General features: G+C 56.2%; 2 protein-coding genes across 4 annotated transcripts; both read left to right on the plus strand.

Moving 5' to 3' along the window:
* The first annotated feature begins 745 nt into the window (after positions 1-745).
* On the plus strand, positions 746-14,169 carry MMP25 (matrix metallopeptidase 25). Of its 2 annotated transcripts, XM_072942524.1 has the most exons (11): positions 746-927; positions 1,268-1,424; positions 1,839-1,971; positions 3,492-3,627; positions 3,737-4,029; positions 8,669-8,845; positions 8,929-9,013; positions 9,167-9,249; positions 9,541-9,693; positions 9,766-10,023; positions 10,188-14,169. In XM_072942524.1, exons 2-11 carry the CDS (start codon positions 1,332-1,334, stop codon positions 10,457-10,459), a joined length of 1,683 nt encoding a protein of 560 aa, XP_072798625.1. In that variant the 5' UTR covers positions 746-927; positions 1,268-1,331; the 3' UTR covers positions 10,460-14,169. The 2 variants fall into 2 exon arrangements, with proteins under 2 accessions (XP_072798625.1, XP_072798626.1); XM_072942525.1 differs by lacking the exon at positions 746-927 and having other exon boundaries at positions 972-1,424.
* IL32 (interleukin 32) lies at positions 10,361-17,865 on the plus strand. Of its 2 annotated transcripts, none has more exons than XM_072942526.1 (7): positions 10,361-10,460; positions 14,668-14,708; positions 16,074-16,112; positions 16,254-16,313; positions 16,683-16,709; positions 16,888-16,947; positions 17,408-17,865. In XM_072942526.1, the coding sequence occupies exons 2-7, from the start codon at positions 14,694-14,696 to the stop codon at positions 17,693-17,695; spliced, it is 489 nt and encodes a 162-aa protein (XP_072798627.1). In that variant the 5' UTR covers positions 10,361-10,460; positions 14,668-14,693; the 3' UTR covers positions 17,696-17,865. The 2 variants fall into 2 exon arrangements, with proteins under 2 accessions (XP_072798627.1, XP_031542870.2); XM_031687010.2 differs by lacking the exon at positions 10,361-10,460 and adding an exon at positions 14,496-14,546.
* The last annotated feature ends 215 nt before the right edge of the window (positions 17,866-18,080 follow it).

Here is an 18,080-nt window from a genome sequence, read left to right on the forward strand (position 1 = left end):
AGCAGAAACTAACGTTGCCTGCACCTTGGTCTGGGACTTCCAGCCACCAGAACCGTGAGGAAGTGAATTTCTGTGGTTCACGTCATCCAGTATGTTATGGCAGCCCCAGCGGACAGGATCTCAGTGTTTTAGTTTGCATCTCTAGGTTGCTAATCCTGCTCACTATTTATTTTGTTTAAAACACACATGAGGTCCCGTCGCTGCTCTGCTCCAGAGACTGAGCTGTTTCCCTCACCTGCCCCCAAGCCAGGAAGTCCACCCCCACCTTCCTCCTCATCCCCTCCAGCTGCCCGGCTTCCCAGCACCGGGCTCCGCGGGGGGCGGCTCTGCGGGCCCCCAGGTCTCTGCCTCCCAGGTCTCCTCCCGTTCACTCGCTCCTCCGCCCTGCGCTTCTGGCACGGGGCAGACGTTCCAGCTTCTGCGAGGATGTTCCTGGATTTTAAAGTCTAGAACCCGCACAGCGCGGGTCACGGTCCTGTAGTAGCAACCGGGTCTGGGATCTAGGGATGCTAAGATCACCCCATAGGAGGCAGGGACCCGCGCAGCCCACGCGTTTGGGGGAATGAATTCGGGGACCGCATGTGAAGACTGGCGCCGCACTCGCGCACGTAGGGGAAGAGGCCGCTGGCGGAGATGGGCGGGGGGCGTGCTGGAGCCGGGTGAAGAGGGAAGCGTTGCAGCCTCCCGCTGCCAGGAAATCCAGCCACGCAGTGCGGCCCGAGCCCTGGGGTCTCGGAGAAGGGCGGCTAGAGAAGGGGAGGACGCCGAGCCGCCCCTCCCCCGGGCGGGGCGGCGCAGATGTGAGAAAGCAGAAGCTAGCGGCCCTCCGGGACGTCCCGAAGCTGGATCTGGGAAGAGAAACTTGTGGCCGGGCCCGGGCTACTGGGGACACCACCCGGCCCACCCCATCTCGCTGAACGACTGAAGGTCTGGCCATTTTCCTTGCGGTGCCGTCGGCGCTTAGCCGGTGCGCCTGCCCCGCCCCGCCCCGCCCAGCCAGCCTCTCCCGTCCAGAGAAGGGACCGTTAGCGCGGACAGGACCATCCTGCTACCCTGAGAGGCCGCCGCCGCGGACCCGGAGCCTGCACCTCCGCGCGCTTCCCGCACCCTCTCACCCTTCCGGGCCCTCCGCTGGACGTCCCCGTGCGCCCTCGTCGTGCATCCCAGGGCCCCGTACCCACCCCGCGCGGCCCATCTCCTTGCCCACCCCTCGTACTCCGGCGCCGGGTCCCCGGAGCCTCTCCGAGCCCCTGACATTCTTCCCCAGATCTCCAGGGCGGCACGGGTCAGGTCCCCACCAGCCACGCCGGCTGCCCGGGCAGGAGCGCGCCATGCTCCGGCTCCTGGCGCTGCTGTTCCCGCTGCTGCTGCCGCCGCCCGTGGGCGCCCAGGAGCCCTCCGCGCAAGACGTGAGCCTGGGCGTGGTGAGTGCCGGGGTCCGCAGGTTCCTGGGATCCAGTGGAGCTGGGAGAGGGAAGCCGGGGCCTGGACTCCTGGGTTCAGAAGAGGCTGGGGGTAGATTGAAATGTCCAAAGAGTGACCGGGGATGGGGACTGGGGACCTGAATTCTTGGATCCCTCAGGAGGTTTGGGGCCCGAATTTGGAAATCTGGAAAAGGGCTGGGGTGGGGAGGTGGGGACTTTTGGGTCCATGTGAAGACTGGCAAACGCGGGGCTGGAGGGCCTGGACCTTGAGATGGGGAGCTGGGGGGGTACCCTGTGCTGGGGACCCTGGGCTCTCCATGCCTGGTGAGAGGTGGGCTTCCAAGATGGTGGCAATGAGGGAGAGTCCCATCTCTTCGACCCATCCGGCTTCCCCTGTATCCTCCTATTGTCTAGGACTGGCTGACCCGCTATGGCTACCTGCCGCCACCTCACCCTGCCCAGGCCCAGCTGCAGAGCCAGGCAAAACTGCGGGATGCTATCAAGGTCATGCAGAGGTTTGCGGGACTGCCGGAGACAGGCCTCCTGGGCAAGTGACCCCCCACCCCCTCCCCATCCCTGCCTCCACATCCAGCCTGACCATTATTTCCCACCTGATCGCAGTTTCTAAACCTCTGCATGCAATCATGGGTGTTTTGAAAATGCTAACCTCGGGGGTCCCAACCTAGGAGGTTCTAAGACATTCCTCTTTCAATAAATATTTATCAGCAATCTCTTCTTGATAAATGACATACGAGATCATTTCAGGCTCCACTGGTATAGTGATGAGCAAGGTGGGTGAGGTCCCTGCTCTCCAGGAGCTAACATTCTAGACACACACACACACACAGATCAAGGACAGAAATATGTAAACCAGTTTCAGGTAGTGATGAGTGTTTTGGAGAAAATAAAATGCTAATGGTATTCAGGGGCTGGGATGGTCAGGGCAAGCTCCTCTGAAAGTTGTCATATGAGTTGAGAGGAGCTCATATGATGTTAAGAATTCATAGGACCCAAAGAAGAGGAACCAGTAACGGGAAGGTGTGGGAGAAGAGTGTCCCAGGCAAGTGCCAAGGCCTTGTGGTAGATATAGGCTTGCATGCCTAAAATGAGAGAACAGAAGAGCTAAGCAACAGCCTGATCGGGGGCCTTGGGAGGTGCTTGGGTTTGATTTCAAGTGTGATAAGAAACCATGAGAGGTTTTGAAGAAAAGAGACAACTCGATCTGATTCGCAGTTTTAAGCTTCTTCTGCTTGCTGATGGAGAATGAAGGGTGGGGAGCATGGAGACCAGGAAGGAGGCAGGTAGTGTACAGGCAAGGATGTGATGGGAAGCAGTTGCGTCCAGGGTATATATTTTGGAGGAAGAGCTGAGAGGCTCATCTGTTGGGTTAAGTGAGAGGAAGAGGGAAGTGGAGGGATTCTGTCCAGCTACGAGGGAAGGCAGGACCTTTCCCTGTCCTGTCCACTGCCGAGCAGTGTCTGGTGTTGGAATGTGCTTAATTGCTTTTTTCACCTCAACCAACAAAGTGAGGTTTGACTTTCATTGGGAGATGAAGGGGCTGCTGGAAATGGTGCCCAGCAGGGAAAGGGGATTCCAGGCCACCTAACTTGGGAAGTGCTTGCTATCAGAGACCCAGCTAGCCTGGGGACTTTGAACTTTACTTGGATGTGAAGGGAACTTGGGAGCTGGTGTGAGGTTTGGGCAACCCCTCTACGGGGGGATTCTAGCCTCAAAGACAGGAGTTTTCACTGCACCCCCAGTTCCTTTCTCTAGAGTCCAGCTATGAGAGCTCAGGGGAACGGGGTGCCCAGATCTTGGCTTGAGACTCTGGGCACCACCTGGCGGCAGCCATTCCGTCCAGAGCCAGGTGCAGAGGGTGATCCTACCCAGAATGGCAGTGGCATAATTTGGTACGAGCTGCCTTCCAGAATCAGACTGCCTGGGTTCAAATCTAAGCTGTGGGGCCTTCTTAGGTAGGTTTTTGAAGCTGTCTGAGACTCAATTTCCCCACATAGAAAGTTAGCTGGTACTACCGCTGACTCCTCTTCACTGCAACCTCTCCCACAGACCCGGTGACAGTGGCCACCATGCATAAGCCCCGCTGCTCCCTGCCCGACGTGCTGGGGGTAGCGGGGCTGGTCAGGCGGCGGCGGCGGTATGCTCTGAGTGGCAGCATGTGGAAGAAGCGAACCCTGACATGGAGGTAGGTTCCAGTGCCCTCTCTCACCCTGGGCCTACCTATTGGGCCCAGCTTCGAATGGCTGCTTTATCTCTCCTCTGCACCCCCTTACTCCCCACACTTCTTTCCCCAGGGTCCACTCTTTCCCCCAGAGCTCAGCACTGAGCCAGGAGACAGTGCGGACCCTAATGCACCATGCCCTGACCACCTGGGGTGTTGAGTCAGGCCTCAGATTCCAGGAGATGGGTTCTCAGGGCCCGACAGAGCCTGACATCCTCATCGACTTTGCCCGGGCCTACCATCAGGACAGTTACCCCTTCGACGGGCAGGGGGGCACCCTCGCCCATGCCTTCTTCCCTGGGGAGCACTCCATCTCTGGGGACACTCACTTCGATGATGAGGAGACCTGGACCTTTGGGTCAAAAGGTACAATCTCCCCTCTTTTAAGAGGCCCTCTCCCCAGATCTGTCTGTCCTTAAGAATTAAGTTTAAATTACATTTATTGATGGAAGATGTATCTGTTGGGCTTCTCCAGAGAAATAGAACCCTGAGAGAGAGAGAGAGAGAGAGAGAGAGAGAGAGAGAGAGAGAGAGGAAGAAAGAGAGAGAGAGAGAGTGTGTGTAAAGTCATTTATTTTAAGAAATTGACTCATAGGATTGCAGAGGCTGGCAAGCCCAAAATCTGTAGGGCAGACCTACAAGCTGGAAAGTCAGGTGAGATGGGATGGTGCAGTTCTGAGTCTGCAGAACAAGCCAGCTGGAAACTCAGGCTGGATTTCTATGTTGCAGTTTTCAGGCGGAATTCCTTCTCCAGGAAACCTCAGCTTTCGCTCGTAAGGCCTTCAACTGATTAGATGAGGCCCACCCACAGTATGGAGAGCAATCTGCTCTACTTACAGTCAACTGATTAGAGATGTCAATCTCATCTACAAAATTACTTGCACAAGAACATCTAGACTGGTATTTGATCAAGCAACAGGGCACCATAGTTTGGCCAAATTGGCACAGAAAATTGCCAATCGCAGAGACATGTCAGGTGCTTAATGCCATGCTGGGGCTGAGGACTTAAAGGGGCAAAAACACAGCTCTGGCAGCAGCTGAGTCAGAAGAGTAACAGGCAGTTGTGACACACGGTGACACAATTACAGGAAATCATAGCAGAGGAAGTCCTCAAGCCTGGGGAGTGCTGCAGCAGTGAGGTTTTTGTTTTGTTTTGTTTTGTATTTTAATGGAGGTACTGGAAATTGAACCCAAGACCTTGTATATGCTAAGCATACACTTTACCACTGAACTATAACCTCCCCCTGGGAAGCGATGACTTTGTTCATTCCACATATATATACTGAGTGCCAATCAGTGCACAAGGTCCCACTCTCCCAGACTATGCAGGGTGGGGGTGGGGGCGGGAGAACACACAAGAAAGCACCTGCCAGTGAGCTGGCTGAGGCCAGGAGAGTCAGGGGTGGGAGACTGGGGTGAGAAATGGCCTGGAATATTCAGGGCTAGAAGGAAAAACTGTGTTGGGAGGGGACTGTGGAGGATGGAGGGTAGGTCTTATACCACGAAGGGCCTTGGAGAGTACATGGATGAGTCTTAGGATTCTGAAGGCAGAAGGTTGTGCATTCTAGAACTACTACTGGCTGCCATGGGGGGCAAGATAGGGACAGTGTGGTGTGCAGGTAGGAAGCCGCAGGGTCCAAGTAAGAGATGGGGGTTGGGAATGGGGATGAAGATGAGGGCAGAGGATGGGCAAAAATTGGGATCTGACTGGATTCTGGGGGCAAACAGGGTGGGAAGCGTTGGATACCGGTCAGGTTTCCAGCTCAGGGCCCCTAGAGGATGGTGTCCTGTTCATGCAAGTGGGAAGTGTGGGAGGAGGAGGAGCAGGCTGGGGAAGGCAGGGGTGAGTTCAGGTTGGGACATGTGTCTGCAGTGCTGGTTGGCTGGTTGGCACAGGTGGTGCATTGGTGGTTGAGGATCTTGCTCTAGAATGTGGATTCCTCCAACTTCACACAGGTTCCCCTGAAGTGGAGCTTGAGAGGGAAATTCGTGTGCAAGTAGTTTCTCAGGGGGCACATTCTCAGGGGAAAGGGAAGCAGGAGAAGACTGAGGGAAAGAAGCTAAGCAAGAATGTGGTCTCAGCTGGAAGGGAGCCTGATCCTGCAGGGAACTCTGCAGCAGAAATAGTACCGTGGGGTTGGTTTGTCCTGGAGGCAAGAGGCACAGCTTTCCCAGTCTCTGATCAGTCAACCATGGTTGCCAGCTGCTGGGGGAGGCTGGGCCAGGAGGGAGGGCCATTTTGTGGGGAAGGTAGCAGCTGGAGGCTGGGCACACAGGCTCGGTAAGGACTTGGATGAGGTGCAGATAGCCTTCACAAATCCACAACAGTGAGGCTCTGTGATGCAGCACGTGAGAACTCGGGTTTGCAGCGGAACTCAAGCTGCCTACTTCATGTATAAATTTCTTGACCTCAATGTGCTCAGTTTCCTCATCTGAGAAATGGGGATAATCACAGTACCTGCTGGTACCACGGGCTGGCAGATTGAATGAGTCATTCACCAACAGCTCTCAGCACGGGGCCTGGCACAGAGTAGGGCTCCATTCACTGCCAGCTGCTATGAGCTGGGCCTAGTAGCAGAGAGTCGTTGGTACTGGGGGTGGGTAAGGTTCCAGGGAGTGAATGTGGAATGGGAAAGTCGAGTGCAGAGCAGTGGAGAGTCCCAGAGTTAAGGGGAGGTTGGCAGGGAAGGTGGAATTCGAGGAAATGGAGGTGAAGAAAAAAAAAAAAACAGGTTGAAAGGTGATCTAAAACCAAAGCAAAGGAGGAAGTGGTCAGCAGGGAGCAGGGCAGCAAATCAGTCCAGTAAGTTACTTAGGCCTGGATTTGGTCATCTGGGGACAAAGTAACCTGTAGTGCCCACAGGTTTGGTGGGTGGGGGAAGAATCCAGACCACAGGGGCATGAGAGGAGCTGAGGAACTGAAGACTGATACTCACTGACCAAAGAACTTGCTGGGAAGGGAGAGGGTGAGGGGCGGGGTAGGACGGGGGTGTCTCAGGATGAGGGAGCCTTGAGCACTCAGGTGCGGTGGATGAGCCAATAGAAAGAAAGGGGTGGGGGATGGACGCATGGATCGTGGATTGATGGATGGATAAATGGGTGGATGGATGGACAGATGGATGGATGCATGAATGCAGGGATGACGGAGGGGACGGGGATTGTCCTTCTCCTAAAGAAGGTGAGCAAGGCCAGGACCTTGAGCAGGGCAGCACAAGAGGTAAGAGATGAGCATGGGGGAGGTGAAGCTATCTGCCCCTCTTTCCGATACACAGGAAGTCACAGATTACATCAGTGGCCAGTCTTGATGAAATAGGAAATGCATTTGTCAGCGTTTGTCATCAAAGAGTTGGGGGTTGGAGCTGGAGCTAGGTAGTGGCTTGAGGGGCTGTGGGTCTAGAATTGAGGCTGAGTGGAGAGAGCAAAGGAGCTGCCCGCTGAGGTCTTGGGCAAGGATGAGAGGAGGTGCCGAGGACTCCCTTAGATGGGCACTGGCAGTCTCACAGGGCTGTATCTGCACAGTTGTGAAATTTCCCCAGTTGAATATCATGACAAGGGTGCAAGGAGGGGGTGTGGCTAAGGGAGAGGCAAGGTAGGAAGAGGAGTGAGATATGAAAAAGATCTACCTGACTAAGACACCAAACTTCCTCCAATTTCTTAGAAAAAGTACTCCAAGAATGAGAACACCCCCAGTCAACTTGGAAATTCATTAGTACTTAGGAGTCTGACCAAGATGTCCAAAATCACTGCTGAAAGGCAGGACAGCACAGCCAGAGTGCCAGCCATGTCCACGCTCTGCCATATAACTTGACTTCTCTGTGCCTCAGTTTTCTCACCTGTAAAATGGGGAGAGGAGGTAGAGATTTGTGGAAAGTAAATGAGGACAAATGTTTGCTAGTCCTCTTATGTCTTACACATTTCATGCTTAGATTCTCATCTAGTGGCCATAAGGGGCTGAGAGAAATTGGCTTTTCAGTTCACTGGGTTACTTCCAATAAACCCACTTTCAACACTGCTCACTCTAGTTAGAAATTTCCCTGAAGCAGATCAACATCTGGGGGAATCTGTGCCTCCCTGTGGGGGCTGCTTGCCTCTCTCGCTTTGTCTTTTCTTGGCCTCTCACTGGCTCATAAATCGATGAGGAGCTGGGGTTCAGCCAGCAGCTGGGTGCGTGGAGAGGCTAGGTCTTGCCTGGCGCCTGGGCTGGGTCCCCGAGAGAGACTTCTGGGGTCAGAGAGGCTGGGCGCCAGGCCAGCAGGCTGTGGTCGGAGAGTGCCTGCTGGGGCTTCACATTCTAAGACTGATGGAGGCTGCAGTGGTGGGGAGGAGAGGTGAGGACCCCAGGGAGGTGGGGGTGGAGGCTGTGGGAGAGGGAGATGGGGGAGGGGAAATAGAGGACTGAAGGGTTGTGGGCGCTAGAGGAACGGGGATGGAATGAGGGTGGAGGAGCAGGAGAGGACCATGAGGGTGCGAGTGGGGCCAAGGAGTCTGACCAACATTCCCTGTGGGTGGAAGTGGGAAGGGTGGGGAGGAGTGGGGGGCCTCTGCCAACAGACTGGAGCTATGGGAAGGGGGTACTCCAAGGGCTGGGGCTTCCTCAAGAGAACTTCGTGCACCCTGAGGTTCCTGCTCTCTACAGAACGTTTCTATAGGCTGCCTTCCTGGAGGAAGGGGCTACATCAGAGTAAAGTGCTCCTTCCTCTGTCCACAGTGTTTCCTCCTGCCCTTTCCCTAACATGCTCTGTGGGTCTTTTCAGCCCGGCACCTTAGGGTCTAGCGTTGCCATACAAGGCTACTCAAAAATATTTACGAAATAAGCAAATCCATAGAGGATGGATAAAAGGGCTCAGGGAGGGGTCTGGGCAGAAGAAGCCATGGCCACCTCTGAGGGTCTCCTGGCTGTTTCTGTCCACCAGAAGGCCCCACTCCCAGAGGCTTCCTGGTTGCACTGGGAGGGGTGGGCTAGGGGGTGAGGCACAGCTCCAGCCCAATCTCCCTCCCTCCCCAGATGGTGAAGGAACCGACCTGTTTGCCGTGGCTGTACATGAGTTTGGTCACGCCCTGGGCCTGGGCCACTCCTCAGCTCCCGATTCCATCATGAGGCCCTTTTACCAGGGCCCAGTGGGCAACCCCACTGAGTACCGCCTGTCCCAGGATGACCGCGAAGGCCTCCAGCAGCTCTACGGTATGGGGAGTGGTGGGGTGACTGCCTGGTGGTCGCCTCGGCAGGGTCAGGAGACCCATGCCTCTCTAACGCTCTCTCCACAGGGAAAGCACCCCAAACCCCTTATGACAAGCCCACAAGGAAACCCCTGGCTCCTCCTCCCCCACCCCCTGCCCTGCCCCCGGACAGGTGAGTCCCCCGCCAGCTGCGCGGACTTAGGTGAGCTCCCTAGCCTGAGTGTCCTCCTCCATGAGATGGGCATGGTAAGAGTCCCTGTTATCAAGGTTAAGGGAAGGGAGGAGGAGCCCCCTACCTCTCTCTGCTCACCTGTCTTCTCCTCAGCCCCTCCCAACCCGTTCCTGATCGATGTGCTGGAAATTTTGACGCCATTGCCAACATACGAGGCGAAACTTTCTTCTTCAAAGGTGAATGACTTCGGGTCTCTGGACCACCTATAGTTGGTTTCCTCCCCACTAAGGGTGACCCACCCGGGCTATGGGGTTCCCAGGGATGCGGAACCTTCAGTGCTAAAAAGGAGAAAGTCCTGGACCAGCCGGTCGCCAGAGAGACACTGCACCCTTGATTTCCAGATGGAACTGTCTGCCCAAACCTGGGAGGGGAGACCTAGCCCTGTGTCCCAGCTCCCCACTGGGGTGGGAAGGGGGGAAGACCGCTTGCCATCTCACGCCCGCAGGCCCACCCCTTCTGCACCGCAGGCCCCTGGTTTTGGCGCCTCCAGCCCTCGGGACAGCTGGTGTCCTCCCGGCCCGCCCGGCTCCACCGCTTCTGGGAGGGGCTGCCGCCCCAGGTTACGGTCATCCAGGCCGCCTACGCCCGGCACAGAGACGGCCGGATCCTCCTCTTCAGCGGTGAGTAGGGGCCAGGGCCGGGGTGGCGCCGGGGGCGTGGAGCTCGCCGCTCACCCGGCCGCCTCCCCGCAGGCGCGCAGTTCTGGGTGTTCCGGGACCGGCAGCTGGAGGGCGCCGCGCGGCCGCTCGCGGACCTGGGGCTGCCCCCGGGGGGGGCGGTGGACGCCGTGTTCTCGTGGCCTCTGAACGGGAAGACCTACCTGATCCGGGGCCAGCGGTACTGGAGGTACGACGAGGCGGCGGCGCGCCCTGACCCCGGCTACCCACGCGACTTGAGCCTCTGGGAGGGGGCGCCTCACTCCCCCGACGACGTGACGGTCAGCAACACAGGTGGGAGAGCGCGCGGGGACGGTCCCGAGGCCCCGGGGGATGCGGAGCTCGCGGCGGGACCGGGGGTTTTTCGCAGAGCCGCGGGGAGAAAGCGGCCCGGTGGGAGGGGGCGGCGCTCGGGCGGGTCTGGACCGGCCCCCAAAGCCCCTGCTCCCTCCTCGCAGGTGACACCTACTTCTTCAAGGGCGCCCACTACTGGCGGTTCCCCAAGGGCAGCGTCAAGGCCGAGCCGGACTCTCCCCAACCCATAGGCCCTAAGTGGCTGGACTGCCCCGCCCCCAGCGTTGGCCCTCGCGCCCCCAGGCCCCCCAAGGCGACCCCTCAGCCTGGAGCCTGCGACTGTCAGTGCGAGATCAATCAAGCGGCGGGGCGGCCGTCCGTGCCCCTCCTGCTGCCCTTTCTGCCCCTGCTGCTGGGGGGCTTCGCCTCCCGCTGAGGTGGGACCCGCTGAAATACAGATGGGGCCGGATCTCCCTCCGCGGGCCCTTGGGGGTTATTGTGGAAACCTAGGTCCCGGGCTGGGTGGAGCTCATCGAGGACGCAGCTGGGCGGATGCAGGTGGAACTACAACCAGGGAGGAGCTGGAGGGCGGTGACAAAGGGCTGGCCCTTGGCCAGGTCACTGCATATAGTCCTTTCCTCACCTCGCCCCCTGGAAATCTGGACTCTGGCTGCACTGCAGCCTCTGAAGACTCTTCTTCCCGGAACACCTAGCCTTTCTTGGAACTCAACCAGCTGACTCCCTGTAGCTACGGCCCCGCCTGGCAACAACAGCTGTCCCAAGCCCTTTGGGGTCTCTGCAGGCAGGCCTGGTTGGAAAAATGAAACTGAGCCTCCCTCTCTACCGGCTGCTCTCAAGTCTCTCATCCTGTCCCGCTTCCATCACGTCCCAGTCAAGGCCACATTGGTGGGGTCCCCACCCAACCCTGACCAGCCCTGATCACTAGTGTCCCACATCCTTGTGCCATCAGCGGCCACGTGGATGACACTCCACAATCCAGCCCACCATGGACTTCTTTCTGGTCACCACCCTGGTACATGAACTGCCCACACTTAAAATGACACACTTCTATACCTAAACTATCCCTCACACCTCCACAATGGAGTGGGTGCCGCCTCCTCCAGGATAACTGCTTGCCTGCCATCAGCTCTGTGCTCGGGGGAGACACTTGGACTGGTTCCCTCTCAATCTAAGGTCATTGCCTCTTCAGCGCTCCTGGGTGGCGAGTAGGTGGAATCTTGTCCACCTCATTGACCACCCCCCTGCAACTCCCTACAGCATTTAGGATCTAAACCAGTGCTTCTGCAACTATCTTTTTGGAATATTCCACACAGGAATGCCCAGGGGACTTAGAAAGGAGTTCCCGTGCCCACACTCTGAGTCCTCACTCTGGGCTGGATGGGGGCAGAATCTGCATTTGAAAGAGCTGGGTGGTGAGTGGCCCTGATGGGCATGTGAGCTGGGCCAGCAGCTGCCATCTCTGTGTGTGATTCTTGACACTTTTCTGTGTGTGTGCCGTGTTCTCCCTCCCAGGGGCCAACCTCTTCGTGTTCCCTCCAAAGCCAAGCTGATGGCCTTGGTTGAGACAGGCCCACCCTGCATGGGTGGAGTCACTTAGCATCCACTTCTCAGGATGCCACTCAGCCTCAGTGACCCCACAGTGCTGCCCAGAGCCGAGGCTGTGGGCTGCAGCCTTGCCCACCTTGGTCACAACGAGCAGACCATTAGGAGGGCCACAGCCAGGTGTCTTGAACCAACCTGGGGCCTGAGAATTCTAAGCCACCAGAAGGCCATCCGGGCCTCTGTCAGGATCCTTTTGAAGTATGAGGAGGAGGAAACTTGGATTTTAAAAGCTTGTCAGCCCCACCAGGAGGCAATAAAAATGAGAAAGCCCTTCATTTCTTCTGAGCATTGATGGACTTGGGGTGAAGTTTGGTAGCAGGGACTTGACAGCCATGAACCACTCTGTTTTGCAGAAGTGGCTGGAATCCAGCGTTGATGGACAGCAGGAAGAAGGGATGGGAGGGGAACGAGCGGGAGGAGGAATTGGAGGGAGCCCAGAGGAGGGATGTGCGGTGTGAAATTTGAGGCTGTTTCTGCTACAAAGGAAATGTCTCCTTTCCTAGCCTTTAAGACTTTATTAAGAAACTACAGAAAAATGCTACCTCAGATTGAATTATGTATTTTATGTTATTTATTTTGGGTGGGTAATTAGGTTTATTTATTTATTTACTTTTAATGGCGGTACTGGGAACTGGACCCAGGGCCTCATGCGTGGTAAGCACGTGCTCTCCTACTGAGAGGTACTCCCCACTCAGCAAATTACATATTTTAAAAATGGTACAGTTGCATAGTCAAAATTTAAAACTTCTGTGTTTCAAAGGACACCATGGAAACAGTGAAAAGACAACCCACAGAATGGGAAAAAAATACATTTGCAAGTGATATATGTGATAAGGGACTCGTATCCAGAACTTAGAAACTCCTCTTATAACTTAAGAATGGGAAGACAAATAACCGAATTTAAAAATGGGCAAATCAGAGTATACATTTCTCCACAGAAGATAGACAACTGGACCATGAGCACTCGAAAAAAGGCTCAACATCATTAGTCATCAGGGAAATGCAAATCAAAATCACAATGAGACCCCACGTCATACCCACTAGGATGACTAGACTCAAAAAGACATAATAGCAAGTGTTGTTGAGGATGTACAGAAACTGGAACTTTCCTACACTGCTCCTGGCAATATAAGATGGTTCTGTCACTTTGAAAACAATCTGGTGGTATCTCAAAAAGTTAAAAACGTACTTACCATATGACCCAGCGAATCCACTCCTAGGTGGAATTCAAGGGAAAAGCACGTCCACTCAGAACCTTGTCCGCGAATGTGCGCATCGGCATTATTCACGATGGCCAAACGGTGGAAACGAAGCAAATGTCCGTCAGTCGGTGGATGGGTGAACGCAAAGGTTTCCAGAGATGAAACGCAGAAACGTTAGTTGCAGCTGAAGCAGGAGCAGCTCCCTTCTCTCTCTGACCTGGAATGGGAAGAAGGATCTGGACTTCCTGGGTGTGGAAAGGGGGTTTCAGACAACTGAATGGGCTTCTAAGGGGCAGGGTGATGCTAGCTGGGTCCAGTTGACCCAAGTGAGACTTTGAGCGAGGAAGTGGGATTTGTAGGTCTGCCCTCCGGGGTGCACACAGGTGGCCCCTAAAGAGCCCGGGTCGTCCCGGAGGATATTAGAGATTGAATTGTATTCCCCCCAAATTCACATGCTGAGGTCCTAACCCGCAGCTGCTCAGAATGTGACCTTATCTGGAGATGGTGTCCTTACAGAGGGAATCAAGATAAACTGAGGTCACTAGGGAGGCCCTAATCCAGTATGACTGGCATCCTTATAAAAATGAGACCTTAGGAGACAGATACATCCATAGGGAGAAAGCCGCGTGACCATGAAGACAGCGGTCTAGCAGCCCGGGTAGGGCCTGGAACACACCCTCCCTCATTGCTCTCAGAGGGATCCAAAAGTGCTGACACCTCAATTTCAGTATTTAGGCTTCACGGTGAGAGAGTAACTTTGTGTTGTTTGGACACCTGTCTGTGGCACTTAGTTGGGGCCGCCCTGAGACACTGGTGCAGAGGGCAAGGTGACGGCTGTGTTGAGCGGTGAAGGGCTTTGGCCCCAGCCTGGGGCATTCAGGAGGAGGTGGGAGGTGGGCCAAGCTGTGTGAGACAAAAGCTAAGGGGCTGCCCAGGGCCTGGGAGACCGCTGCAGTGGGGCCTCCAGATTGTGGGACCCCAGAAGGGTCAGGAGAGCCGGGTCAGCAGGGCCCAGACAGTCATCAAAGCTTCCTTCTGCTCCTGCTGAGGGCCGTACCCTGGGCCACAGGCAAACAGTCAAGGTCCCCCAGCCGCCACTCCAGGGGCCTGTGTGTCAGTCTGCACAGGTCCTGGCCTGGGGAGCCCACCTCAGGGGTCTAACAGGTCCTGCCACATCCTGAGTGAGGGGCACCTACAGAACCTCCCCTGGTCTTTGGAGCTGGGGTGCCGTGTGTTCAACAGACCTGGTGACGATTCCCCTGGACCTTGAACCCACCTGGATGAGATCCTCCTCCAGAGTTCCAGAAGATTACTCAAACTGCTTCCCCAGGTCTGAACTTTCCCTCTGCCCCTCCTGTCTCTCAGGCTGACAGTGTTGGAGATGAGGCCAACCCTGGACTCAAAAGATTCCCATCCCAGCTCCGGGTGGAGGTGCCACGGCCAGGCACTGCGAGTGTCAGGGACATGCCCTCATGGTCCCAGGCCCCTCAGACCTCAGTCTCACTTCTTCTGACTCTTCCCTCTCTCTCTATTTTTGCTACAAACACACACACACACACACACACACACACAGTGTCATCCCTGCATCCTGCCCTAGGCTGGCTCCACCCTGCCCTTCCTTCCTGTGCTCTTATATTTACTGGCTATCAGAAGTCAGTGCAAAGCTCAGGTTGGGCTCTGTGCTGGACGGTCTGAAAGGTGATGGGCTCAGGGGACACCTGGGGTCGGGGAGGTGGGTCTGCAGTCAAAGGACTTTCCAGGGTGCTGGGAGGGCTGCTTCCCTGAAACACTTTTCCTCACACTTATTCCTCCCCACCAGGTCTCAGCAGAAGAACCTGAGCAATCATGTGTTTCTCAAAGGTGAGTGAGAGCCAGTGATGGGCGAAAAGGTGGGCCCCCAAATCCCATTTCCCCTATGTCCCTCACTCCCACCAGCAAAGGCCCCTCACCCCTGCTGATTTGTCCACATGCCCGTGGCTCTGTCCCATCCTCCCTGGGCCAGGGGGGAGGCCGCTGGGGAAGTAGCGGATCAGAGGCATGTGACCTGTGCAGTCAACAGGGCCCGAGTATCATAAGGACCCTGGTCACCATCCTGAAATTCTGACTGATTGTTAACAAAGGCCGGAAGGTTTCCTTTTGCTCTGAGCCCTTTACTTTATGTGGCAGGTCCTGGTTGTGGGGCCAGGATTTCTGTCTGGGAGGTCAGTTCTGGGGGCCTCACTGTGTGCATGTGCCTTTGTGTGGGTGCGTGTGGATCTGAGGACACCGAGGAAGAAGTTACAGGACAAGGGTGCTGCTTCAGGAACTGGATGCGATGTGCTTGTGGGGGGAGCTAGAAGCGGAGGCGCTGGAGTGTAGAAGCATCAGACGTCCCAGCAGACCCTTTCCACCCGGGAAACCTGGGGGAGGCGGCTGGGAGGTGCTGGCCCCGAAATTTCAACGTTGTCTCTCAGGTGCTGGAGCAGCAGCTGAAACCTGCATTGGCCTCAGTGTCTATTCCTTCCCTCTGGGGTGCCCTCCAGCCTCCCCCTGAGTACCACTCTCCCCACCTCAATGGTGAGGGTCACCAGAAGCTCCCGGGGGCTGTGGGCCACGTGAAAATAGGTCGGGGATTGAATGTTGAGGGATGATCCAGGGCTCAGTGGCCCGGCCCCGTGAGGAGGGTGACGTGGTCAGCAGTTTGTCCCCAGGGGCAGCCCAGGTGTTTCTCTTGCCCCGTTTCATGTGAAGTAGGGGTTGGCAGAGTGGAATCGGGATGACTTAAGGTGGGCCGACGGGTGCCCTGTACACTGTGACTGGCACTGACCGCACAGTCATCGGAAGCTAAGGTTCACAGCCCCAGATTAGGGTCATAAAGTGCAGGGTCTCTGGGACACCTCCCCGACCTTGGGTCGGGCCAAGTGTCTGGGGGTGAGAAGGAGGGGGGGCCAGGGGCCTGCAGGGTCAGCGGTTGTGGAGAGCAGCTGGCTGAGGACCCCTGTATCTCTGTCACCACCTCAGAGAAGAAAGGACAGTGCCAACTCCTCCCTCGGCCAGCTCTCACCTGGGAGCACAGAGGGTTAGGCGTCTGGGAATCAGGCTGACCCTGCACACTCCAGGGTGATGCTCCCACTTGTATGTTTGCGTATCTGTGGTGATAAAGAGTGAGTGCGTGTGTGGGTCTGTATAACAGGTGTTGGGGTTCACAATGTAGCATAAACCTGTGCATCACTCTTACCTCCACAGAATGTCTCAGAGCACATTGCTGTTTTGAGGGCCAATTTGGTAAGAAGCTCTTCCTTGTGTGTGTTGGGTGGATGAGGGAGGCTGGGTTCTGCTGGGTGAAGCTGAGAATGTTCTGGGCCACTTGGGACCTGGAGGGAGAAAGACCACGCCTCTTTGTCCCAACTCTGTCTCTCTTCACAGCACAGTAAGGTAGATGACTTTTGTGATAAAATGGAAAGTCTACCCAATGAAGATGCAAAGGTAGGCGTGTCTCCATGCTGCCACTCCCGTGCCCTCTCCACTTTGGGTGGGTGTGGCTGCTTCACAATGATGGTGATGATGAAGTGGGCAGGTCAGAGCTCATTCCTTACACTGGACAAAATTCACACCCGTGTGTCAGGACAGTACACAGGTGTGGGATATGGAGCTCCAGGGGTGCGGAGGGAGGTGCCCAAGTCCCAGGGCAATGATGGCAGAGCAGCGGTGACACATGCTTGGTCCCCAGGCACCTGGGCTGACCCCTCACCTGGGGGTGACAGGGCACAGATGAGAACAGACTGGGGTTTGGGGATAAGACTGCAAGTGAGAGAGGGTGGGGGGATTTTAAATCAAGCGATGTTTTCTCTGCAGGTGCAACCAGCTCTAGAAGAGCTAGAGGTGAGTTTGGACCTTGCCCCTCCCCTAAGGTGGGTCCGCAGGGTTAGGATCAGCCAGGTTATTGGGCCTGGGCTGCTGGCTCCCTTCTGAGTCTCCTGGACCCATGGAGGCCACCGTGGGGACCACAGACCTCAGCAGACAGGGGCAGGAGTGCAGCCTGCACAATTCCTCTCCCCAGGACCAAATTAATGAGGACGTGCTTGAAGCTGTGGGTGCTACCATTGAGGACAATGTCTCGGTGAGTTTGAGCCACCATCTCTGCCCCTTGCTTCCCCTCCGCCCCTGCTCCCTCTTGACTTTGGTGCTGCCTTGTGTGTCCATAGCTCCCCTGAGCGGGGGATGGAAGGATGGCCCTTGAGAGGTCAATAGGTGTAGACTCCCTGGTACCAGCTTCCTGGGCAGCACACAGTGGCCAGAGCCCTGCCCTCCACTCAGTGCTTGAAGAGAGCATGTGTGCCAGGTGCTGGCCCATGGGCGTGTCTGCCAGCAGCCAGGTATTTCCAACTGTTTTTGCCCCGGAGGCGAATTGTGGGGCCAGGCCAAGGTCTGGGAAAGGTCCCCGTGTCTGCGGAGCTGTTGGGAGGAAAACACGCAGTTTCCACGTGTGGGCTTCCGTCTTCCAGACAGACTCTCCCAGAGGCTAAGAGACCTCGGCCCGGGTCACGACCTGAGGCTCCATCCGCCTCCTATCCCTGCAGGAATCTGCTCCCTTGCTTTCCGAGCTACGTCTCAGAACCCAAAGACCTGCTGATCCTGAGGTGATATCTGATGCCCCAGAGGTCCAGGAGCCTGAGAGCATTTGGGACAGGGTAGAGAGAACGTTTGATGTGCTGATGCAGAAATGGAAGGATGCACTGGCCTGGCTGCGGAAGAAGGTGGCTACCTGTCTACAGTCTTTGGGTAACGCGATTGAGACCATCTGGAGAGTGTTCAAAGGTTTCTGCCTCTCTCTGGGGCAGCTCTTCAAGAGCTGCATCACGGTCTAGGGGCCCCACGGGGTTCCGGAGGGTGTTGTTACCCTTGATCCTTCCTTGACAACCTCCTTCTCCTCCAACAATTCGGGGGTGGATAAGACACCCCACTGCACAGTAAGCTATCTCTTACTGGATTTCCTGTTTTCATCCTGGTACTTTGATCTTAATAAAAGATCAGCCTATCCAAATCGAGTGCCTGTGGTGACGGGAGGTGCGGGCCCAGTGGTGACAGGGAGAGGTCATGAATCAGATGGATCCAGGCCCGGGGTCCTGACTCTAGGTGAGGAAGGAGAAGCCACCAGGCTCTCTAATCCATGACTGGGGACACTGGGCACACACACTGGTTATGGGCTGTCTGGTGGTGAGGGCTGGATGATTTTAGACCAGTGTGTGACTT

This window comes from Vicugna pacos, chromosome 18 (assembly GCF_048564905.1).
Source record: "Vicugna pacos chromosome 18, VicPac4, whole genome shotgun sequence".
NCBI classification, from domain to species: Eukaryota; Metazoa; Chordata; class Mammalia; order Artiodactyla; family Camelidae; genus Vicugna; species Vicugna pacos.